This window comes from Bufo gargarizans, chromosome 1 (genome assembly GCF_014858855.1).
Source record: "Bufo gargarizans isolate SCDJY-AF-19 chromosome 1, ASM1485885v1, whole genome shotgun sequence".
In the NCBI taxonomy this organism is placed as follows: Eukaryota; Metazoa; Chordata; class Amphibia; order Anura; family Bufonidae; genus Bufo; species Bufo gargarizans.
The window spans coordinates 400995784-401022670 of record NC_058080.1 but is presented as its reverse complement, the minus strand read 5'-3'; the positions used below and the strand labels follow the sequence as shown (position 1 = coordinate 401022670).

The window sequence follows — 26887 nt, the reverse complement described above, 5'->3', positions numbered from 1 at the left end:
GTCTAAGTGTGATTTGTATTCAGACGGATCCGTCCAGACTTTGAAAGTCAATGGGGGACGGATCCGTTTGAAAAATGCACTATATTGTGTCACCTTCGAACGGATCCGCCCCCATTGACTTCTATTGTAACTCTGGACAGATCCGTTTGCCTCCGCGCGGCCAGGCGGACACCCGAACGCTGCAAGCAGCGTTAGGGTGTCCGCTTGCTGAGCGGAGTGGAGGACAGACGGTGCCAGACTGATGCATTCTGAGCGGATCCGCATCCACTCAGAATGCATTAGGGCTGGACGGATCGGACGGGGCCGCTTGTGAGAGCCTTCAAACGGAACTCACAAGCGGAGCCCCGAACGCTAATGTGAAAGTTCCAAGATGCAGGCAGACTGCAGGCATGCCCAGTAGTGAACTTCCTCCCCTGGTCTTCACTACTGAGCATGTGCAGCACAGTTTCAGGCATTGTAACTGAGGGCCTTGGAGCAGCATGAAGATACCTAATGTCCACATAGAGGACCTGTCCATAGAATGGCTTCTGATGGAGGGTCATGTGACCAGACAAATCACCTCCATGTGATGCCACACTGCATCTGCACTAAACTTCCAACAAAACAAGTGCAGACAGCAGGTGCAGTGTATTTGAATGGAGGAGGCAGCACATAGAGGTGATCTGTCTGGTCATATGACTCTCCATCAGCAGCCATTTTATGGACAGGACCTCTATATGGACAGCACAAAAGATTTTGTCAACACAGGGGCATACCTTATGAAACATAGAAAATGGTGAAGAATTTCAATAAAGACTATATTAGTAACTGTCATATAATCATCTTAAAAACACATTGGTCAACAGTAACCAGAAAGTTGCCATTCCTTTAACGTTTCTAAATGTGTATGAAAGTTAACAAATAAAGTACTAATTAAGGCCTCTTTCACACTTGCGTTGTCCGGATCCGGCGTGTACTCCACTTGCCGGAATTACACGCCGGATCCAGAAAAACGCAAGTGAACTGAAAGCATTTGAAATGCTTTCAGTGTTACTATGGCAGCCAGGATGCTATTAAAGTCCTCGTTGCCATAGTAGTAGTGGGGAGCGGGGGAGCAGTATACTTACAGTCCGTGCGGCTCCCGGGGCGCTCCAGAATGACGTCAGAGCGCCGCATGCGCATGAATGACGTGCCATGTGATCACGTCATCCATGCGCGTGGGGCGCCCTGACGTCACTCTGGAGCGCCCCGGGAGCCGCACGGACGGTAAGTATGCTGCTCCCCCGCTCCCCACTACACTTTACCATGGCTGCCAGGACTTTAGCGTCCCGGCAGCCATGGTAACCATTCAGAAAAAGCTAAACGTTGGATCCGGCAATGCGCCGAAACAACGTTTAGCTTAAGGCCGGATCCGGATCAATGCCTTTCAATGGGCATTAATTCCGGATCCGGCCTTGCGGCAAGTCTTCAGGATTTTTGGCCGGAGCAAAAAGCGCAGCATGCTGCGGTATTTTCTCCGGCCAAAAAACGTTCCGGTCCGGAACTGAAGACATCCTGATGCATCCTGAACGGATTTCTCTCCATTCAGAATGCATTAGGATAATCCTGATCAGGATTCTTCCGGCATAGAGCCCCGACGACGGAACTCTATGCCGGAAGAAAAGAACGCAGGTGTGAAAGAGCCCTAACTATATTAATAAGAGAGAGTATTTTTTTAAAGTTGATGTCGTAGTTGGTACATTTCTTCCAACTCCGCCCAAAACTAGCTTCGACTCCAACTCTACAGCCATGGTATGTAGCTACTAAGCTCGCTCTAGTGCGCTCTGACCACTGTACAGATATATTAAGAAATTAATCCACACAGAATTGTGGTACCAATTATGTAAAAAGATGACGATTTAGCCAGACTTGAAAACTTAAAGGGGTTTTCTGGGATTTTAATATTGATGACCTTTCCTCAGGATAGGTAATCAATATCAGATCAGCGGGGTCCGGCTCCTCTGCCGATCAGCTGGATGAAGGGAAGGCTACAGCTGTTATTTGTTTGTTTACTTGCTCGCCGTTGCAGCGATAAGCAGGTGTAATTACAAGCCGTACCATTCATTTCAATGGGACAGCTTGTTCCTATTCAAGTTTATAGGAACAAGCCGTCCCATTGAAAAGAATGGGACGGCTTGTAGTTACACCTGCTCGCTACTGCGCTGTCTACAGACAGCATGTACACAAACAAGAGAAGGCTATGCTCGCATGGAGCGCGGCCTTCCCTTCATCTAGCTGATCATGGGGGTGCTGGGTGTCGGACACCCAAAATGGTGTGAGATCAAAAAAAATTATGGAACACTTACAGCATCTGCTGCCAAACGCATTATTTTACTGCAGCTGTCACAGTGACATTAACTCGCACAGTGATGTGCAGAGGTGTATTACACGTGACCACTGCAGCCAATCACTGTCTTCAGCGGAAAACCTTGGCCTTATTTATTGCTGGTACTTGGATGTTTGTAGTACAGGTAGTCAGTAAAAGCATTGACATGTTTGGTGTTAGTGCTTTTATTGATTACCTAGAGATGACCCTTTGTCATGTGGAATAGTATTAAAACATATTTGCTTTACACAATACCATTAGATTTCATGCTGGTGTTTCAATGTAATCTGCTTCGGTCTAAGCTGCATGTGGATGGCTTTTTAACATTTTGCCTAATAATCATTATGAATGTGGAAAAGATTTTGAAAGCTGAAATGTATGAAATGGAACCAGTACAACCTCTGGTTTCACAAATGGAGCACATACACTGTACAAATGGGCTTAACAGTTCATTTGACACACATGAAGCAGTGGGATAAAGTGTAAAAGTAAAAGCTTTTATCTCACTTTTTTTTTCTTCTCAAAATGTGGATTATCATCAATATCAATTTTTTTTCCTGCCAATCTACATGCACTATCAGTGCCCAGTGACTGAAGACCTATTACGGAATTCTTTTTTTTATGCTCTAGTACATCATTTGTGAAACTACTGAAGTTGGCTGTCCAGACAGGTATGTATTAATGTTCTAAAATGCATTTTTGTTTTTCTTACAAACCAAACAGATACAGTAAAATTCACAACCATGTTTTCTTTTCTTTCTTCCCCCTCTTTCCCTTCTTGCTCCGTTAATTGCATTATACCCTTTTCATTTTATGCTATCTACATGCTTCCTTTTTTTTTTTTTTGCTTCTTTTTATGAATCTTTTCTCCTTTCCCTTTTTCCTTTTTGTTTTCCTTTTTTCCTTGTACCCCCTTTGTACTCCTTTTATAGTCTCTTTAGACGAAGATGATGTTGCAGCTGAGTTGAACCGAGAGCAGAATGAGAAAACAATTCGCAGCACACAGACAGCTCTGCGAAACTTTAGAGAGTTCATCATCTCTAAATACCCAATGGAGACCAGAGAAATCTACATGATGCCTTGCAAAGAACTAGATGATTACCTGGCGTCTTTCTTTGTAGATGCCAGGCAGAAAGATGGGTCAGAGTATGAGCCAAACAGTCTGGCCAATTATCAGTGTGGCCTAGAACGGTATCTGAAGGAGCACAGGTATGGTTATAGCATTACCAGAGACAAGGAATTTAGGAGGTCACAGGAAGCTTTAAAACAAAAGCAAATTGAACTACGATGTAAAGGAAAAGGGAACAAACCCCATAAATCTATGAAGCTCACCTTTGCTGATGAACTTATTCTTCGCAAGAGAGGTCTTCTGAGTCGCTACAATCCTGAAGGTTTGCTGAATCTTGTCTGGTTGAACAACACCAAAGCTTTTGGACACTGTACTGGTTTTCATGGTTCCACACTAAAATGGGGGGATGTCAGGCTTCGAATATTAGAGACTGGATTGGAATTTCTTGAGTGGATGGGCCAGGAAAGCCCTGATGCAAAGGTCAAAAGAGCTGGGACAGAATGTAGAGTATATGCCACACCACACTCACCACAAACTTGTCCTGTGCAGGACTACAAAGAATATGCACAGAGAAGACCTCCAGCAATGCGTTATGAAGATGCTCCTTTCTATCTGTCCATCAAGCCAGTTGTTAACCTAGCTGCCCTTCACTGGTACAACTGTCAGGCTCTTGGTAAAAACAAACTGGCCAAAATGGTGAAAACAATGTGTGAGAAGGGTAACATCCCTGGAAGAAAAACCAACTTTAGTGTATATCAAAGCTGTAGTACTCTTTCGGAAGCTCAAAGTAATCAACTGGTCCTAATCTGTAACAATTTAAGCCAACAAGCTGCCCAGTCTATGGCAACTCACTCGGGGCCTGGAAACTTTATTGTTTCAGCCTCTTATGACTCTTCCTCAGACACAGCTTGACATGGAACTGTTAAAAGATCACTACAAGGCCTAGTTAGGATTTTAGACTAGCATTATGAATTAAGCTGTGATTGAATGTTTGAGTCTGGCCCTCTTTTACTGTTAGCTACCTTAGAAGCAAAAAACTATGTAATATATTTTATTGTGTTTTCTCTCATTACAAGTCTGTTATTTGAACTAGTTTTTGTATTGCACCTACAATAATGTTTATACTGTAGTGGTCAACCAAAATGCATGTTGTAGCCTGGAAAATTACTTTTGAAATAATACTTATCCCTTGAGTGGTGAGCACAGAACAGGCTACATTTTCAAGAAAGGGTGCTATAATTTGAATATATGATCCTCAAAGTATTACTAGAAGTAGGCTCATGCTGCAGCCAGTCCTCTAGCTCCTGAATGCCTGAGTGACCTGAAACACTGAGACAGTACTGACCTAGAAGTCTGTATAGCGGCCTTTTGTCTTCTGCACTTGATTACATTAATTAAGCTCTCTGCCTTTCATGGACTGAAAACATTGAGATGCATTTTAACTTTTTTAATTAATATTCTTTTATTTTTTTGGACAAATGTAGGATTTTAAATGTAGAATTTGTACAACTGTAGCATTAAGGGTGCATTCACATCACCGTCTAGCTTTCCGTTCTTCTCATCCATCAGAAGAAAGAGAGAGAAAAAAATGGATCCTGTTGCATCAGCTAGGCATAGGATTTCATAGGATTCGTTTTTTTTACAGGATCCTGTAACAAAACGAATCCTGTTGCATCAGTTGTCATCCGTTTGAGCCATTTTTGTCTGAGATCCGTTTTTTAGATGGAAACAAAAGTACTGCATGCAGTTTTTTCCTGTGTAGAAAACGGATCTCAGATGGAAATGGCTCAAACGGATGACAACTGATGCAACATGATCCGTTTTTTTACTGGATCCAGTTTTTTTCCCCTCTCTCTCTCTTCTTCTGACAGATCAGAAGACTGGAAAGCTAAACAGTGATGTGAATGCAAAATATAATTTATAGCAATATGCAATGGTGTTTATGGCGTGAAGACTGTTCCTCAATTCATCTGCACTGTTGTGAGCCTGAGCAAGGCCACAGCCACATATTGTATATGTATGTCATTCATGAAACTGCTATCACAGTGGCATGTGAAACTACTGAAATGTTATGTTTTTGACCTTCAAAATACAGATGAAAATCTGCATATTTTTGTGTGATACCAAGTTTCTTCTGTGAAAAGTATTCACTGTTGAAATCTGTTTTCTCTTAAAATTTAATTTTAACTTATTAAAATTACTGCAGTATTTACAATCCTGATGCAACAAAATGGTGGGAAAGTTATAATTTATTAAAAAAGGTACAATATCAGACTAATCTCTTTTGTTTGAATACTTATGTATTACTTATATATACTTATACCTACAACAAGCTATATGTGGGTTAGAGTATTTTCAGAAGCAATTTTCAGCACGAATATCTGTAACTATAGAACATGTAACTATGTAACATATATGACAATACAATGCAAATGAACTGGGTTTTACAGAACACATGCATCAGAAAAATCCACTGGGATTTGTGGACATACTGCAAATTTTCAAATTTGTATCAAAGTCTACGACAGGCTCGCTTCACTTCTGACTATCCTTAAAGGCTATGGATACCTTTGAGGACATTTTATTATCATTACATTTTAGTCATTTTGGCCTTAAAATTGTTTTTTTCAATTAGTCATTAATAAATATCTTCAACAGTTTTTCTTTTCATACATCTTTCCGTTTCAAAGCATTTGTAGAGTAGTAGGCTCTGTGCTTCACACGGAATCCCTTAGAGAACTGGTCTGTGGGCTGGATCTGTAGCCCTTATCTCTAAATTCCAGCTCATACACATGCATTTAAGCTAAATTCATGTCAGACTGATAAGAATTTAGCTATAATGAGTGTTTAGGAGCTGTCAGGATTTCAGGGATAAGGGCTACAGATCAAGCTGTCAGAACAGCTCCCTGGTTGATTCAGTGTGAAAGCCTGCTATGCTTCAAATTCACTGAAGCTAAAAGCTGTAAAAGGAAAAATGTCAAAAAATGTTTGATAAACACCAATTGAAAAATAATTTTTAGCCCAAAATAAGTAAAATGCCGACTCTCATATAGGAATGCAGACTGTCCAGGTTGTGCCATGACATTTGGCACAACTAGATAGTTGGCATATTTTGTCAACTGGACTCTGAGAGGGGAACAGCTACCAGCTCCAGAAGAAGACAACATCCACACTCCTTATTCGCAGGTACAGTGCCTCAATGAAATGCAAGCATCAGTGGAAAAATAACTCTTTCATAGCATTGTTGTATGTATTCCTTAAAAGATGATATATCAGATTACAGAAACGTAGCTGTGATGCCAGCTAGTTTATTGGAATGAATACCACATAAATATTCTCAGCATAAAAAAGGCATTACAGCGACATTTTTAAATTTGGTATCTGTTATCTTCTATGGAAGATGCATATGGCAGAGCTCTGGAAGAGACATTTTTCCATTGATTGCCTCATCTTAAAAATTTTTTAAACCCTTTGCAATGAGCTGTGAAAACAGTAGTATTAGGGCGCCTTCACGTGCAGCAGATTTTTTTTCCAGAAATATCTGCAACTAAAAATTTGGTTCATTTATCTGAATGAGGGTGTTTTGGCAGCAAGCACATAGATTTCTGCAAGTTTTATTCAAGTGAATAGAACTCATTTTCAGTATACTTTGTGTGGTGCAATACTAAATGCTAGTAGTGTTAAACAGGTAGGCTACTAGATATTATTTTAATACAGTGTATTATGCAAGGGTCCCTTCTCCACGTTGCCTGGCACTAGAATGTTTGACTACATAACAATCCTGTTCCATTGTGACTGAATATGCAAATTGAAAAAAAAGTTCTAGTATCCTGAAAACAACTTTGCTAAACATAAGAATCTAGGCCTCAACAATGAATCATTTCTAAAATGTTGAAAAGAAGGAGTAAATGGGTAGACAACTATGTGCCATCTGTATTAGCATATGTTTAAAGTACAGAAGTATATTTAAATATCTATTAATATTGAAATATTAGTATTGTCCCTTATTGAGGTTTATTTGCTTCAATATATGTGTAGCAGTTACTGATAACAAGAAAAAAACTGGTTTTGCACAGCTCACCCTGAATTTGCGTCATTCAGACACTCACGTAATTTGAAGGAAAGGGCAGCATGGATGAATCCCCCGGGTCTGGGGTCATGAGAGACCTCAGTCCAGTTCTTTATGGAGACTTATGAGAAGTACATTGCCAATAAGTCTCCATACCATGGAGTACTTGTAGTAATTCTCCATACAGGACCCTGCCTAAGCCGCTTTCAAGGCATCACACTGAGCCAGCCAGAATCCTACTCTGTACTGATGAGGGGCAAGCATTCCAAAACAAGTTGGACAGATGGATATCTGGCTCGACTATATTCCCTTGTGAAATCTCAAGGCTTGTTGGAAAGTCGGATCTTGACTCATAGGGAACCACTTTCAAGATGGCAACATGGATCTTTTTTAAATTACTGAAATCAGCCCCTTGTACACACACCCCTTCCAATCAGGTTCTGATTATTCTTATTAAAAAAACTCCCAGAAAAATGTTTATTCTCTGACCGGTTAGAAAGGTACATGATGTAAATTGAAGTGAAGGTAATCTTCTTACTAGTGACTGTATTTGTGAGTTATAACCTCCCTTCTGATGCTCAGCTGTGTCATGTGACCACCACTCATCTCCAACTGACACAGGACAGGAGGTCAGTTACTTCTCTATTCATTCCTATGAGACTGACATTGAGGCTCCCATAGGAATACATAAAGAAACTGACTTCCTGTCCACACATAAAGAAGTTATGTTATTTAGAAAGTTTTATTGCTGGTTACATGAGACAGCCGAGAAGCAGAAAGGAGTGGATAGCTCACAAATGCATACACTGGTAAGAAAACTACCTTCACTATAGTTTACATCATGTACCTTTCTAACAGGTCAGAGAATAAAAATCTTTGCAGGAGTTCTTTAAAGCTTCCAGCTCCCATTCTTTTTTTTATCAGATACATTTTGATTGGAAGTTAAGAAAACATTAGCATATCAAACAGATCTCCCATCGCCCCCTCTCATTTTATATAGCAGCAGTATATTACAGTGTATTACATATGTCAAGACAGTTTACATAACATTTTTATAACCAGTGCTTCACTGGGAGATACGGGTGCGTCTGAGTAATAGAAGCATCGAATATCATCAAAAAGTGAATTTATTTCAGTAATTCAATTCAAACTGTGAAACTCATTCATATAGATTCATTACATACAGAGTTATCTATTTCAAGCGTTTTTTTCTTTTAATGTTGATGATTGCAGCTAATGAAAACCCAAAAGTTAGTATCTTAGAAGATTAGAATATTATATAAGACCAATTTAAAAAATATTTTTTATACAGAAATGTTGGCCTACTGAAAAGTATGTACAGTATACGTACTCAATACTTGGTCGGGGCTCCTTTTGCATGAATTACTGCAACAATGTGTAGTGACATGGAGGCGATCAGCCTGTGGCACTGCTGAGGTATTATGGAAGCCAATGATAGCGGCCTTCAGCTAGTCTGCATTTTTGGGTCTGGTGTTTCTCAACTTTTTATTGACAATACCCATTAGATTCTCTATGGGCTTTAGGTCAGGCGAGTTTGGACAATAAATCACATTGATACAGTGGTTATAAAACCAGGTATTGGTAATTTTGGCAGTGCGGGCAGGTGCCAAGTCCTGCTGCAAAATGAAATCAGCATCTCCATAAAGCTTATCAGCAGAGGGAAGCATGAGGTGCTCTAAAATTTCCTGGTAGACGGCTGCGCTTACTTTAGACGTGTTATAACACAGTGGACCAACACCAGCAGATGACATGGCTCACCAAACCATCACTGACTGTGGAAACTTCACACTGGACCCAGGGTTGCCAACCGTCCAGAAATTTTTGGACAGTGCATAAAAATAGGCAACTTTTCCTGTGTCCGTGAAAAAAATAGACATGTCTGTGATTTTTTTTTAGACTGGTGGTACTTGCCTAGTTTATTTTGGTGGTAATAATCATCATTTTACAGCTCACAGTAAATATTGGTAATGAGGTATTATCAGTGTATTGAGCTATAGACATATATCTCTATCATTCATTATGGTTTTCCAATTTGTCCGTAAAAAATGTTGTCTGTCTGTGATTGTCCAGAAAAATTCAAAATTCCAATTGGTAACCATGACTGGACCTAAATCAACTTGGATTGTGTACCTTTCCACTCTTACTCATCTGAAAACGGGACTTTGGACCACTGGGCAACAGTCCAGTCTTTTTTCTCCTTAGCCCAGAGTCGTGAGTCGCCTGACACAAGGAATGTGACAGTTGTAGCCCATGTTCTGGATACATCTGTGTCTGGTCACTCTTAAAGCACTGACTATAGCCACAGTCTACTCTTTGTGAATCTCCCCACATTCTTGAATGGCTTTTTCTTGACAATCATTTCAAGGCTGCGATTATCGCTGTTGCTTGTCCACCTTTTTCCTTCAACTCAACATTCCATTAGTATGCTTGGTTACAGCACTCTGTGAACAGCCAGCCTCTTTAGCAATGACCTTTCGTTGCTTACCCTCTTTGTTAAAGGTGTCAATGACTGTCTTCTGGACAACTGTCAAGTCAGCAGTCTTCCCCATGATTGTGTAGCCTACTGAACCAGACTGAGGGACCATTTAAAAGCTTAAGAAAACATTGCAGGTGTTTTGTGTTGATTAGCTGATTAGACTTTTAGCTTTTAGCTGATTAACTTTTCAATGATATTCAAATTTATTGAGATGCACCTGTACATATGCAATTGGATTAAAAATGATAATCATGTATAGCTATTCATCCTAACTGTCAAGACCTGTAGAAGTTCAGGAAATCATTCTGTTAGTAAGGTTAGATGGGCAAGGCCTTGTGAATTTAACCATGGACCCCAGATTTTATTGAATATTTGTAGACTGTTACATTTCAAACATACAAATTTTTCTAGGCGTAGATGTTGGTTTAGGGCTCTTTCACATCTGCGTTCTTTTCTTCCGGCATAGAGTTCCGTCGTCGGGGCTCTATGCCGGAAGAATACTGATCAGGATTATCCTAATGCATTCTGAATGGACAGTCCGTCCTTCAGGATGCATCAGGATGTCTTCCGTTCCGGAACGGAACGTTTTTTGGCCGCAGCAAATAGCGCAGCATGCTGCGCTTTTTGCTCCGGCCAAAAATCCGGAACACTTGCCGCAAGGCCGGATCCGGAATGAATGCCCATTGAAAGGCATTGATCCGGATCCGGCCTTAAGCTAAACGTCGTTTCGGCGCATTGCCGGATGCGACGTTTAGCTTTTTCTCAATGGTTACCATGGCTGCCGGGACGCTAAAGTCCAGGCAGCCATGGTAAAGTGTAGTGGGGAGCGGGGAGCAGCATACTTACCGTCCGTGTGGCTCCCGGGGCGCTCCAGAGTGACGTCAGGGCGCCCCAAGCGCATGGATGACGTGATCGCATGGATCACATGATCCATGCGCATAGGGCGCTCTGACGTCATTCTGGAGCGCCCCGGGAGCCGCACGGACTGTAAGTATACTGCTCCCCCGCTCCCCACTACTACTATGGCAACCAGGACTTTAATAGCGTCCTGGGTGCCATAGTAACACTGAAAGCATTTTGAAGACGGATCCGTCTTCAAATGCTTTCAGTACACTTGCGTTTTTCCGGATCCGGCGTGTAATTCCGGCAAGTGGAGTACACGCCGGATCCGGACAACGCAAGTGTGAAAGAGGCCTTACTTTAGCAATATATTCTACCAGAGTGGGTGTTGACTGAGATTTCCAATAAAATGCAGTAAGCTTGCTGGCCAAATATAATAACCGGAGAATAGCTAAGCAATCATTTTCCTGTACAGCGATTTCTGACACTACCCCGAGAATACACAATAATGGAACTCTTCGTAGTTTTGTTGCATAGACTTTTATTTATAAGCTCTATCATTTCTGTCCAATTATTATCATCTTAATTGGACACAATTCCACATTTGATGAATCGGTCCTACTCGTGCGCCTGACATCTATTACATAGATCATCAAATCACATATTTTAATAAATGAACAGGAGATAAACCCGTGATAGTCAATGTGTTTTACTGAACAATACTTGAAGAATATTAAGAAAAACTTCCGGCCACTGGTCTTAAGTAATTAATGCTATTTCTACAGTGTACCTGTCTTTAAAGTGTACCAAAATGTTTAAAGGGGTTTTGCCATCAGAGACAATAAGGGCACAACTTTCCCTGCTCCATTTTCGTTGTAGGTGCGGGTCCCATATGACCCCATTGTCTGTGATAGGAATACTCCTTTAAGTACACTTTATTAAAACGTACAGGAAATATGATATTTGCAATGTACTTTTTATTAATTTTTCTTTCTCATGTGAAATAGGCACCTGAAGTTCAGGTACCTATTCGCACTTATGAATCTGTACACTACTTTCTATGGGAGTACGGACTCTCTCCCTGCTGCGATGCAAGCTAAAGCCTGGCATACTAGCGGTATGTCAGGCTTACCACAGCAGGCAAAAGCAGAGGAGCGATGTCTTATTTTAGCTTCCGCTCTGCACTCGAGCGCAGGGCAGGAGCTGATATAAAACATTGCTCCACTGCCTGTGTATGGGTGTATGGATTCTAAAGTGTGAACAGGTACCTATTTTGTAAAAAAAATATAAATAAACAATTAAAGTACAATGGAAATATTATTTTAGCCAATTTCCTATAGTCTTTATTAAAATGTACTTATAGGTTTAGGTACACTTTAATGTTCAAAAGGTGTTGCTTTAAATGAGCCTCTAATAAACACTTATAGTGTAATGAAATGGGTCCTGTACTGCCTATGTCCACTTTCTACTTTTTAAATTGGCTCCTCATGAAGGAAGTCACATGTAGTGAGCTGTCTTGGTGGGTATATAAGGTGTGTGATAGGCTGTCTGCACACATATCCCTCGTTACTGTTATCGGTTAAAAGGACAATTTATCAGATTTGCAAAAAGGGATGATTATTCGCTTTCATGCCCAGGGTGGCAGGTTTTCTGAAAATGTACAGTTTGGTGAAAGTATATTGTAAGTGGACAGCTGACACCATTGCGAAGGTGAGCAAGGGCAGACTGACATGCTACAGTGGTATCTACCAGACGTGTGTTTAAAACAACATTACAGTGAACCCTATGGCGTATGGGGCTCCGAAGCAGACAGATGGTCACTACACCTTAGCCAACGAAGGTGCATTGTCAGAAAAAAAGTTTCAATTTTCACTGCATTATTGGAATTTGACCTCTGCTGATTGGCAAAGGGTTGTTTTTTCCAATGAGTTACATTTTCTGTCTCCAAGGGATATACGTTGGTCTGTCAGGTGAGAAACTTCAGAGAACAAACTACCTGCAATCTTTACTGGAAGAGCACAAGCTGGTGGTGGCAGCATTATGGTCTGGGGAATGTTTTTGTGGCATTTTCTGGCCCCAATCATCCAGGTGGAATTCCCCAGATTTGAACTAAATTGAGCATCTGTGGGACCACCTTAATTGTCATGTTGACTCTATGGATCCTCCCCCATGCACCCTCCAGCAGCTGTGGGATACACCTCAGTCAGCATGGCTCCCGATAACTGTGACAGGACGTACTTACGCCTGGCCCTGAAGTCTTGAAGAGGTTTGTTCAGCGCACGCACTGTACAGGGATGGGGTTTGCTAACAGCTCCATCCCTGTACTGCTTGTCCACCGAACAAGGGACAGGCTTGAGTACATCTTTAATGCCTGGCCCTGTGAGTCAGTGGGCGTGGCGTGACTTAGGGGCTCATTTGCATATCATAAAACATCCATTTTGTCAAGAATGTGGACATCTAGCAAGATGGGACCATGACCATGATGTTCAACTGTCAAGCACACATGGCTCCGAGTGAAATGGTTTAATTGCAATGTATCTGATGACAGAACCCTTTTAAGGTGGATTTAATTAGTTTAGAAAATCACTTAGGTCTCCATCTGTTGGGTTAACTTTAGAGGAATACAAGTTCTGAATATCTAAAATCTCTGGAGACGTAGACATTACTGCCTCTTCTGCCTAACAGTAGCCATTTGTATATAAGTAGACCCAGATGCTGCTAGCTAAACAATTGCCAACAAGTGTCACATCTTTTCTCCCCCTTCATAATAATGCTGTGCCTATTTTCTGCAATAGTTAGTAGGTGTTTATTAAGTTGGCTGTGGGGATCATGCCAATTATGAGCATTTATCTCCGAGGGGGTCTAAAATACAGGTATTTTCTGCATATTAGGCCGCTGCAATCAGATTATCTTTAAAAGCCCTGGGGACTTAAATTTAATTCTATGTACTGTCTTAATCAGGTATGCCTTCAGACAACCAATTTAGACCCTGAGTCTTCATTGAAAAAACAGCTTAGGTATATTACTATGGGTACTTATGACATTAATCCAGTATGGGTTAAATTGCCAGCAAATTGAACCCCTGGCAGCAACAGAAACAAGTGACATCTGTGAGTTACAGAGTGGCAATGGAATTGTCTCACTGTCCTGATTTTAAGTCTCCATACGTCTAGCAACATTTTGGAACATCTTTCCAAAAGGTGTTAAATAATATCCACCTGTTCTATGCCAGGAAAATTGTCTAAGGCATAGTCAATAAAGTTATTGAAGTCTACCATGAGAAGAATGGGGACAGAGGGGACCCAGCTGGCAAAAAGTAACACTTTATGGAGAACTGTCGCCATAAATGGAGGGGAAATATAAAGCCCTGCAAGTATGAAGGGAATTGTATATAGTGTGCCATAAAGACATACATAATGCACAGCATTGTCTATTTCAGATGAAATGCATGCAAAGTTGACATAACAGTGTATAAGAATACTGACGAGAATACGTGGAGTAAATAGAATAGAAGCTCGGACCCACCTAGTACTTATATAGAAGTATAATGCTCTCAGGGACCATATGTGTCTCTTGCAGACAATAAATCAAGCATTGATATTTTTTTAGAATCAACAATGGGCAATAATGTGAAGCTTTGCGGAGTACATCATGGAGTATGGAAGATGAAGAGTGCATAGTCTGCGCTTGATATCTATTTTTATTTTTTTTTTATTTTTTTTTTTTTTTTATTTTTATTTTTTTTTTTTTTTTTTTTTTTTTATTTTTTTTAGCCTTTGACTGGGGGGAGGGTCGAGGGTTGGTCTTAGGAAAGAAATCTACTACAATATGTGGTGGGTTGCCTGTGGGAGAGGGGTGGGGGGGGGGGTTGGGTTGTGGTGCGTCAAAGTAGGTGTGGTTCCCTTTTTTTCAGTTTATTATTTTCCCTTTTCATCTTGTCTTCTCCTTTTTCCCTCTCTCCTAATCTTCCATTTAACCACTGGTGATGACGATGATTAGAATTTTTTCCTGGAATGTACGTGGTTTGGGGGAAAGAGGTAAGAGACAAGCGGTTTTTGACTTGACTCAGGTCCATCTACCAGCAATAATATGTTTGCTCGAGACCCATCTTACTGAGGAGACCACTAGAGTGGTCGACAGGGGATGGGCTGTGCATACGTATCATTCTACCCTCTCCAATTACTCGAGAGGGGTTACGGTGCTGATACATAGACTTATTGACTTCGTTTGCGAGGCATCCTCTGTCGACCAACAGGGAAGATTTATTTTTCTATACTGCAGGTTAGGGGGAGAGTTATGTATTTTGGCCTTTGTCTATATTCCTCCGCCATTTTCTCTGCTGGTTCTTAATTCTCTTCTAGTATTCATGGATAAATGGCCAGAATGTCCAACATTGATTATTGGGGATTTTAATTGTGTCATCGATCCTTTACGTGATAGGGTCTCTATGAGTGCTAAGGGGGACAGTACGGTTCAGGGGTCCCCCCTCGCACGATTCTGCCTGGAGGCTGGATTTGAGGACGCTTGGGAATATCTGGGACAGGGGAAAAGGGTTTTTTCATGTTCTAGTAAAGCAGGTAAATCATTGTCTAGAATTGACCTAGTACTGATAAATAGCAAATATATGAAATTGATAAAACGAATGAAATATGAAACAAGGTCAATATCCGATCACTCCCCGTTAGTACTTGAACTATGTTTCTCTCAGGTTAGATATATATCAAAACCTCCCTTTAGATTAAACCCCTACTGGCTATCAGTCATAAAGACACATGAAATAATTCGAAATGAAATAGGCCGATTCTGGGATATCAACGACGGCTCGGCAAAAATTCAAGTGGTATGGGATACCTTTAAGGCCTACATGAGGGGATTGATGGTTAGTAATATCACGAATCTTAGAAGAGAATATGGGAAAAAACAGAAGAATCTAGAGAAACATGTGATCACAGCGACAGAATCCTTTCATATAAATAAGACGGAGAAAAATAGGGAAAATATGCAAAAAGCTACACAAATATATGCTAATTTTTTACTGGATAAAGCTCAACAGAATCTTTTCTTTAAAGGGCAAAAATATTTTACAGAGTCTGGGCGACCCGGTAGGCTACTCTCCAGAGTAATCTCCAATCAACAACCTAAAAAACATATAGAGAGGGTTCGAGTGAGGGATGGTAGAATAGCTATTGGTCAGGGTCCGGTGGAGAAGGCCTTTTTTGATTATTTTCTTGATATGTATAAGGCTGATTCTAATATTACAGACGATAAGATAGATCTTTACCTAGATAGGATCAACTTTTCAACTATTAGTGAGAACCAAAAGAAAGCATTAGAACTGGAGGTCTCAATTAAGGAACTTGAGGGAGCTATTAAATTATGTTCACCCAATTCTACTCCTGGTTCAGACGGGCTTCCATATGAATTTTATAGCAAATATGGGGACTGTATTTTTCCTAGATTACTGGAGGTCTTTGCTGAATCAGTGGAGGATGGGAGGTTGCCGGATTCAATGATGGAGGCTACAGTGATATTAATTCCAAAAAAAGGCAAGGACCCTCTAGATTTAGAATCTTACAGACCAATTTCACTGCTTAATGCAGATGTAAAACTTTTGGCGAGGGTCCTCGCTACAAGGCTCTCTGGGGTCATCTCCTCCATAGTCCATCCGGATCAGAGCGGTTTTATGAAAAATAAGGGTACACATTATAATCTACACCGGCTCTTTTCTAATATCCAGGCCCCTGGGGGGACCGCCCGCTCCATCCTGTCATTAGATGCCTCTAAGGCCTTTGACAGGGTGGAGTGGCGCTTCCTCTGGAAGGTTCTTGCTAGGATGGGCTTTGGAGAGAGGTTTATACGCACTCTTAGGTTGTTGTATGGATCTCCAAGGGCTAAATTGAGTCTTAATGGAATTTTGAGTAGCAGTATCGAGTTAAATAGAGGCACCCGTCAGGGTTGCCCACTATCTCCCCTACTATTTGATATATATATCGAACCCCTTGCGATGGCCATTAGGCAGGACGATCAGATCAAAGGATTTGGTACGCTGGGAACACAAGATCGTATCTCACTATATGCAGACGATGTTCTGTTTTTTATAGACCATACGGAAACCACTCTCCCTAGGATTATTCAAATGGTTAAATTATTTGGTGAGGTGTCTGGTCTTCTTATAAACTGGACCAAGACTAGTCTGCTTCCAATAGACCCCCTACCACAGAAAGAGATTCCTGTTACACAGTTGGATATTGTTGATACCTTCCAATATTTGGGTTTGACGATATCGCCTCGGGTCGAAAATTTTGTAGAACTTAATTTGATTCCCATCATGGTAAAGATTAGAGCTAAAATAGGAATTTGGCTGAAACTTCCCCTATCTAGAGCTGATCGAGTTTCACTAGTTAAAATGGTGATATTACCACAATTGCTCTATGTGCTCAGGAATACACCTATTTGGATACAAGACAAACATTTTAAACTTATAGAGAGTCTAATTAATGATTTAATATGGGGAAGAAAGCGAGTTCGACTTAAGTTGGAGTATTTGTATAGATCAGTGGAGTGTGGGGGTTTAAATCTCCCCTACTTTAAGGGATACTTTATTGCAGCCCAGCTCTTGAGGTGCTATGAATCAGAGCATAGCGCACTTCTGGGGAAGTTGGTAACTAGTCATGCCCACAATAATATTTTTTCCTTGTTGGAATCTGGCCTATTGAAGAGTTATGAGCAAGGCTATAGAGAGACTATAAAACTACTCCTTAAGGTGTGGGCTACAACTAGGACATGGTTGAAAGTTAAGGGTTCACTTACATTTACGCCTCTTTGGCACAATTTGTATTTAAAAAGGCTGGATGAAATTGCAGCTGACACATTTTGGCAGAAGAATAAAATTTTATATATTTCACAGGTAGCTAAAGATAGAGAAATTAAATCCTATATGGAAATGACACAAAATTTAAAAAATCTTTCATGGTTTAGGTATTTCCAATTGCGTTCTGTGTTATCCAGCTTGGATGATAAGCGGCTGTTGGATATAGATAATGTTTCCTTTCTGAATGATTGGGTAGGAGGTACACATTCTAGAATAAAAATCTCAAATATATATAAGTTATTAATTAAAGCACGGTTTAGTGATATACACTCTCCAGGACAAAAAGCGTGGGAGGCGGACTGTCCGAATGTACAAATAGAAGGGTGGGATAATATTTTTGGGAATCTATCTTCACTATCCCAGAACTTTAACCATGTCCTGATACAATTTTATATCTGCCACAGATTATATATTACTCCACTGTGGATGAACAAATGTGGGTTAAGAGACACGTCCAATTGTCCCAAATGTGACACTGTAGGAGCAGACTTTCTCCATATAATATGGACCTGTCCAGAACTTATAAACTACTGGAACGGTATCAATAACTATATTATGTGTAAATTAAAAATTCTAATCCCTTTTGAACCACAAGTATTTATTCTCAATGATCTCTCCAAATTAAAAATTCATAGTTATCAAAAGATTTTCTTGAGTAGAGTATTCATGTTGGCTAGAGTTTTGATCAGCCGCACCTGGTTTGCCCGATCCACTCCAAATAAAAACACATGGATAAATTTAATCGATAAGGTAAAGAACTACGAAAAAATTTTATATAGACGGAGGGAAAATGAATACCAATGGACCAGGATATGGGGTGGTTGGAGGTCTGGTTAGCTGAGATCAAGTTGTTTTATTTATAAGGGGTCCTACTTTGACGCACCACAAACTGGGAGGGAGGGAGGGGAGGGTTTTTCTAAATATTTTGAAAAGATGAGTGGAATATACGCACATATAATTACTTGGGTTACTAAGAATTGAGAGATTGTAATAAATTTTTTATTGTAAACGGTATGTAGTTTTCCCAATAAAAAATTTAAAAATAAAAAAAAAAAAAAAAAAAAAAGGCGCTTGATATCTATGAATCTCACATTCTTCTTCTGGACTTCCATTGAGTAGTCTGGAAATATTCTGTGTGCCCTTTCTATTGTAACTGTGTATCTTTGTCAAAGGTATCGCGTAGCCAAGACTCAAAGATGTTTATCGAAATATTGCCCTCCACCTCCTCCGCTACTCCAACCAGTCATATGTCTACGTAAACGATTTTCCAAGTCATCCTGTTTAGTTGTGATGGTCTATTTATACCTATGGAGATCTTATTTCTTTGAAGGTTCTGCATTTTCCAAATCTCCCAGTCTATCCTTTAGGGCAGTGGTCCACTTGGTTGGCTTTTTTATGTGATGTCATAATAATGTTATGTCTTCCTTAATGCTTCCCTCTTGCATAGTTAGAAGAATATTTAGGGACTTACTGCAATGCCTTTAGGATGTCTCAGTGTGGGCTCCTCAGCATTATTTTGCAATTGAAAAATCTGAAACCAACCCATTCTCATAAATTATACATTCAGTGCGGAAAAGACGCAACTTTCAGACCCCTATGATCAGTCTCTAATAGCACGCCCTATCAGCATGGTAAATGGTGTGACTGGATTTGGAAAACCTTTTCAAGGAGACTGTGTGGGTGAAGAGTTAATGAGTCAAATAAGGTCAGCAATTTAAAAAAAAGATTAAGCTTTTCCAACTAAATATTTTAGATAGCCTTGGTCATAATTACACAAAACACTCAGAGTGTGCCATGCTTGTATTTCTCCTCAAAACATCAGAAGTTTAAAGTCCTAAGGCAAAATGAGTTTTTCGATAATTGTGGTTAGTAAACTAGGGTGAGTAATATGTTGTTGACAGGTCACACAGCCTAAAGTTGGCCATACACCCAGAGTTTGCAGGAGAAGGTCAGACGAAGTGCAGATATGCAGGAAACTGCTTTAGCTTTGTTCTACATCCTGAGTGTAAACAACTATTTTGAATTAGAGAATTGATTCATGGGTTAGTGGCACATTATTATCTCCAGTGGTGGACTACACATAACAGTTTGGTCAACCATACTAATCATTCATCCGTAGGATTGTATGAAAGGATGATTCCACCAACTACATGCCGAACTAAGCTGGTTGATCAAACACTTATAAAAGAAAAAAAAATGAACACAGTGCTGTGCGCTTGCTTAGAAATTGTAGGAATTTGTCTGAACTTGCCATGCAGATACAGTTTCAGTTGGCTACAGCCAAAATGTTACAACCTGACAAATCACATTTTGGCCATTACGAGCAATCAACATTTTCAAATGATAGTTGGCAGAAATGGACAAAATTGTGTGTTTTGGACTGTTGCACCCAGTTTAAATTTCTGTAATGGGATAAGAATAAGACTTCTAGAACTCAGGGGATGCAAACATATGGTGGCAAACAATTGAAACAATACTGTAGACAATCACCCTGTAATTTATTTTGTCCAACTAGTATTACTTTGTATACTGTGGTCTTTGTCTCACTTGTTCATTTGGAGAACAATTTGCATTTTGAAACAAAAAAGAGTCAAGTAGGTGATTGTAATCTCCTGAAGGCGATCTGCCATAATATGCTGCTTCAGTATGCTGGCCACTAAGGCAGAATACAGTGATAAATCTGATTATATCACACAATCCTTGTTTTCTCTGAAGCTGAATTGCAGCTGAGCATGTCACCAGACAGAACCCTTTTACTAAGGAACATGTACAAACAGTCTTTATACCATTATGCATTGGGTGTTTTTATGGAAGGTCATGGAGCGATAAGCAACTAAGCCAATCAGACACCATAATTTGTATAAAGCACATGGTTTCTGCCCTAGACTTTATATAATGACCTGCTAGCAACCAATGTCAGGCAGCTGCAACCAAGGCTAATTAGATCATGGGGAGCATCAAAAGGAGAATGGAATCACATGATGAGAACATACACTGCCTGTCCAAAAAAAAAGTCGCCACCAAAAAAAAATGATTCTCAATGGGGTTAAGATTTGGACTCTGTGGTGGCCAATTCATGTGTGAAAACGATGTCTCATGCTCATTTTTGGAGCACATACAGTTGCTGAACCTAGACCTGACCAACTGCAGCAACCCCAGATCATAGCACTGCCCCCACAGGATTGTACAGTAGCAGTGGCGTCGCCAGGGGGGGGGGCCAGAGGGGGCCACGGCCGCCCCTACATCAAGCTGTGCCCCCCCATGTGCCCCCCCAACTAAAATGTCCCCCCATTCATTTTGGTGGTGGATGGTCTATGCTGCGCTGCTGTGCACTGTGTAGGCACTAGGCAGCCCTACCGGACATCTTCTTCACATCTGATGATCTGACCTGAGTCTCGGACTTGGTGCCGTTGCGGTCTCACTCTCTAGTCTCCACCCACCGCTGCCGCGTCCCCGGCCCCGCCCCCAGCTCCGCCCCCGGCCCCAGGACCTGACAAGTTGAGTCAGACTCAGTCAAACTCAGTGGCAGTGCTGTGCATAAATCAGCATGCCGCTAGTCGAGACTAGCTGATTCTGATTCATTCAACTACTGGCAGCAGCTGCTTAAAGGGCTTCTGTCACCCCACTAAAGTCATTATTATTTTTTTGGGCAACTTAAATTCCTTATAATGCGATTTATCAATATATAATGCTCTTACTCATTTTGGTTGGGCAGTTTCTTAAAAAAACAGACTTTTATAATATGTAAATGAGCTCTCTACCAGCAAGTAGGGCGGTTACTTGCTCATAGCAGCCGCATCCTCCTTTCATAAAGATGCCCCCTCCTCATGTTGATTGACAGGGCCAGCGAACGCGCTCGTCCTCTGGCTGGCCCTGTCTGCGTTCAAAATCTGGCGCCTGCGCCGTACCGGTCTTCAGTCAGCGCAAGCGCACTGAGAGGAGGACGCTCGCTCGGCCGCTCCTTCCTCAATGCGCCTGCGCCGATGACATCACATCTACACCCGGCGCAGGTGCACTGAGGAAGGAGCGGCCGAGCAAGTAAGAGCATTATATATTGATATATCGCATTATAAGGAATTTAAGTTGGCAAAAAAAAAATAAATGACTTTAGTGGGGTGACAGAAGCCCTTTAAGCCAGCCAGGCCCAGACTAGAGAACAGACAGTGTGTGGCATGGCGTGACGTGGCCCTACCCTACCCTAACCTACCGATACCGAACAGACTGGACTGAGCCTGACCTAGTGGTGACGGTGTGTAGCAGGTTAACTTAATAATAATAAGGTACAACTTACAAGTAGTGACTGAGTGGACTGACTAAGTCTCTTTCTATTCTACCTAGAGAGATTAGATCTGACTCTGACTGAGTCTGAGAGGAGAGCTGGCTGGCGGCTGCCCCAGAATCTTCCTGATTTAAAAGTTAAAGGGGTTCTGCACTTTAATTTAATTTAATTTAATTTAATTGATGATCTATACTCTGGATAGATCAGCAGCTTCTGATCGGCGGGGGTCAGACACCCGGGACCCCCGCCGATCAGCTGCTTGAGAAGGCACCGGCGCTCCAGTAGCGCCGCGGCCTTCTCACTGTTTACCGCCAGCCCACTGACGTCACGACTAGTATCAACTAGCGTAGGAGTGGCTAAGCTCCATTCAAGTGAACAGAGCTTAGCCGCGCTCAGGCTAGTTGATACTAGTCGTGATGACAGTCAGTGGGCTGGCGGTAAACAGTGAGAAGGCCGCGGTGCTGCTCGAGCGCCGGTGCCCTTTCAAACAGCTGATCGGCGGGGGTCCCGGGTGTCTGACCCCCACCGATCAGAAGCTGATGATCTATCCAGAGTATAGATCATCTAGTTAAATGAAAGTGCAGAACCCCTTTAAAGTTACTGTCAGTGCAGCCTGGATGATTACAGTGTTTACTTTAGCGTTTAGAGAAATCATGTTCAAATGTGAGCGGTGGGAGGGTGATCTGTGGTCTGTGGATGTCATGAGTCATTACACTGTTATAGGGCGGGAGGGATCTATAGATGATACTCTTATAGTGTTATAGGGAGGGGGATCGGGGGTCTTTGGATGTCATGACACTGTTACGGGGGGGGGGGGGAATCTGTAGATGACACTGTTATAGGGAGGGGGATCTGTAGATGACACGGTTATGGGGGGGGGGGATCTGTGCCACTCTGTGGATGACACTGTTAGGCTCCATTCAAACGTCCGTAACAGTGGCAATGTGCGGGTCCGCATTTTTTTTTCGGGAACGTCGTGCTACCCTATAGAAATGAATGGGTCCGCAATTCTGTTACGCAAATTTTCGGATGTGTGAATGGGGCCTTATAGGGAGAGGGATCCCGATATGACACTGATATGGGGTGGATCTGTGGATGACACATAGCATAAGATGCTATAAACGGTATGTGTCATCCACAGATCCCCCTCCATAAGTGTCATCCACAGATCCCCAGGCAGCTAGGAGATGTTGAAATCTGAGTGATTGTTTTTTTTTTTCCCTATTGCGGTTTTAGGTATTGGGTAAAGTATTGCAGCATTTCTAAGCATACTTGTGTAAATGTATCGTTGTTATAGCTGCCCCCCTACTTTTGTCCTGGCCCCCAGTGTGCCCCCCCAAAATTTGAAAGCTAGAGACGCCACTGTACAGTAGGCACTAGGCATGATAAGTGCATCACTTCATCTGCCTCTCTTCTTACCAATATGAGTCCAATCTTTATGCTCCCTAGCAAATTGAAGCCTTTTTTTCTGGTTTGCCTCACTGATTAGTGGTTTTCTTACAGCTACACAACTGTTCAGTCCCAATCCCTTAAGTTCCCTTCGCATTGTGCATGTGGAAATGCTCTTACTTTCACTGTTAAACATAGCCCTGAGTTCTACTGTTGTTTTTCTTTGATTTGATTTCACCAAACGTTTAAGTGATCGCCAGTCATGATCATTCAGGATTTTTTTCCCGCCACATTTCTTCCTCGAATACGATGGGTCCCCACTATCCTTCCAGTTTTTAATAATGCATTGGACAGTTCTTAACCTAATTTTTGTAGTTTCTGCAATCTCCTTAGATGTTTTCTCTGCTTGATGCATGCCAATGATTTGACCCTTCTCAAACAGACTAAGGCCTCATGCACACAACAGTTTTTTTTCACGGTCCGCAAAAACGTGGTCCGTAGGTCCGTGATCCGTGACCGTGTTTTCGTCCGTGGGTCTTCCTTGATTTTTGGAGGATCCACGGACATGAAAAAAAAGTCGTTTTGGTGTCCGCCTGGCCGTGCGGAGCCAAACGGATCCGTCCTGAATTACAATGCAAGTCAATGGGGACGGATCCGTTTGACGTTGACACAATATGGTGCCATTTCAAACGGATCCGTCCCCATTGACTTTCAATGTAAAGTCTGGAGTTCTTTTATACCATCGGATTGGAGTTTTCTCCAATCCGATGGTAATGCGCCGCACAGACCTTTCACTTACCAGTAGGTGGAGCTCCCGGCCGGACACAGACATCGCAGCAGCAAGCAGGTAAGTATGAATCTTCTACTGTTGTACTATTGCTAAGTAACCATGGCAGTAGCGTCCTGGTTGCCATGGTTACCGATCGGAGCCCCAGCGATTAAACTGGGACTCCGATCGGAACTCCTCTGCCACCAATGATGGGGGGAATGGGAGGCCGCACACTGCCACCAATGTTGTTACTGCTATAGAGGGAGGGGGGGGGCGATGGTGGTTGGCACACTGTGCCACCAACGATTTAATACAATAGAGGGAGGGAGGGGGGGGGGGCGATGGTGGGCGCACACTGTGCCACCAACGATATTCAAACTGGGGAGGGGGGGGGGTCTGCCCCCTGCTGCCTGGCAGCCCTGATCTCTTACAGGGGAATATGATAGTACAATTAACCCCTTTAGGTGCCGCACGGATCCGTCCTGAATTACAATGCAAGTCAATGGGGACGGATCCGTTTGACGTTGACACAATATGGTGCCATTTCAAACGGATCCGTCCCCATTGACTTTCAATGTAAAGTCTGGAGTTCTTTTATACCATCGGATTGGAGTTGCCATGGTTACTTAGCAATAGTACAACAGTAGAAGATTCATACTTACCTGCTTGCTGCTGCGATGTCTGTGTCCGGCCGGGAGCTCCACCTACTGGTAAGTGAAAGGTCTGTGCGGCGCATTGCTAAAGAACTGTCACTTACCAGTAGGAGGAGCTCCCGGCCGGTCACATACATCGCAGCAGCCAGCAGGTAAGTATGAATCTTATACTGTTGTACTATTGCTAAGTAACCATGGCAACCAGGGCTGCAGTAGCTTCCTGGTTGCCATGGTTACCGATCGGAGCCCCAGCGATTAAACTGGGACTCCGATCGGAACTCCGCTGCCACCAATGATGGGGGGGGGGGGAATGGGAGGCCGCACACTGCCACCAATGTTGTTACTGCTATAGAGGGAGGGGGGGCCGATGGTGGTGGCACACTGTGGCCAACGATTTATTACAATAGAGGGAGGGAGGGGGGGCGATGGTGGCGGCACACTGTGCCACCAACGATTTATTACAATAGAGGAAGGGAGGGGGGGGCGATGGTGGGCGCACACTGTGCCACCAACGATTTCTAACATTAGAGGGAGGAAGGGGGGCCCGATGGGGGGTGCACACTGTGCCACCAACGATATTCAAACTGGGGAGGGGGGGGGGGTCTGCCCCCTGCTGCCTGGCAGCCCTGATCTCTTACAGGGGAATATGATAGTACAATTAACCCCTTTAGGTGCCACACCTGAAGGGGTTAATTGTGCTATCATATCCCCCTGTAAGAGATCGGGTGCTGCCAGGCAGCAGGGGGCAGTCTTGTACAAAGTTTGCAGTGTATTCTAACTAGAAGCGTCCCCATCACCATGGGAACGCCTCTGTGTTAGAATATACTGTCGGATCTGAGGTTCACGAAGTAGCTCATATCCGACAGTATATTCTAACATAGAGGCGTTCCCATGGTGATGGGGACGCTTCAAGTTAAAATATACCATCGGATTGGAGAAAACTCCAATCCGATGGTATAAAAGAACTCTAGACTTTACATTGAAAGTCAATGGGGACGGATCCGTTTGAAATGGCACCATATTGTGTCAACATCAAACGGATCCGTCCCCATTGACTTGCATTGTAATTCAGGACGGATCCGTTTGGCTCCGCACGGCCAGGCGGACACCAAAACGACTTTTTTTTCATGTCCGTGGATCCTCCAAAAATCAAGGAAGACCCACGGACGAAAAAACGGTCACGGATCACGGACCCACGGACCCCGTTTTTGCGGACCGTGAAAAAAAACTGTCGTGTGCAGGAGGCCTTAGGCTACTTTCCCACTTGTGTTCGGGGCGGATCCGTCTGGTGTCTGCACAGACGGATCCGCTCCTATAATGCAAACAATGGGATCCGTTCAGAACGGATCCGTCTGCATTATATTTCAGAAAAAATTCTAAGTCTTAAAGTTAGTCAGACGGATCCGTCCAGACTTTGCATTGAAAGTCAATGGGGGACGGATCCGTTTGAAATTGCACCATATTGTGTCAACTTCAAACGGATCCATCCCCATTGACTTACATTGTAAGTCTGGATGGATCTGTTTGGCTCCGCACGGCCAGGCGGACACCCGAACGCTGCAAGCTGCGTTCGGGTGTCCGCCTGCTAAGCGGAACGGAGGTCAAACGGAGCCAGACTGATGCATTCTGAGCGGATCCGCATCCACTCAGAATGCATTAGGGCTGGACGGATCCGTTCGGGGCCGCTTGTGAGAGCCTTCAAATGGAACTCGCAAGTGGAACCCCGAACGCAAGTCTGAAAGTAGCCTAACATCTTTTCCACGACCACGAGATGTGTCTTTCGACATGGTTGTTTAAGAAATGAGAAGCAACTCATTGCAGCAGTTGGGGTTAAACAACTTGTTGCCAGCTGAAAGATAATCGCCCATGCAGTAATTATCCAATAGGAGGCTCAGACCTATTTGCTTAGTTAAATCCAGGTGACGACTTTTTTGTTGTTGGACAGGCAGTGTAGTTCTACCACTTTACAAATCACTAGTCACACCGTAAATGGAGTATTGTGTTCATTTCTGGGCACCAGTACACAAGAAAGACGTAGTAGATCTTGAACGGATTGAAAGGCGTGCAACTAAAGTAATAAATGGAATGGGTTTACTATATTTCGTTT

The 26887-nt window shown here is 42.4% G+C and overlaps 1 protein-coding gene across 1 annotated transcript in view; it reads left to right on the top strand.

Moving 5' to 3' along the window:
• Positions 1 to 26887, top strand: part of LOC122927500 (uncharacterized protein KIAA1958-like) — a 157168-nt gene that overhangs the window by 115930 nt on the left and 14351 nt on the right. The window contains exon 3 of the mRNA XM_044279393.1: positions 3277 to 4319. Within this exon, the coding sequence (XP_044135328.1) occupies positions 3277 to 4319 (1043 nt within the window). The remainder of the gene's footprint in view (positions 1 to 3276; positions 4320 to 26887) is intronic.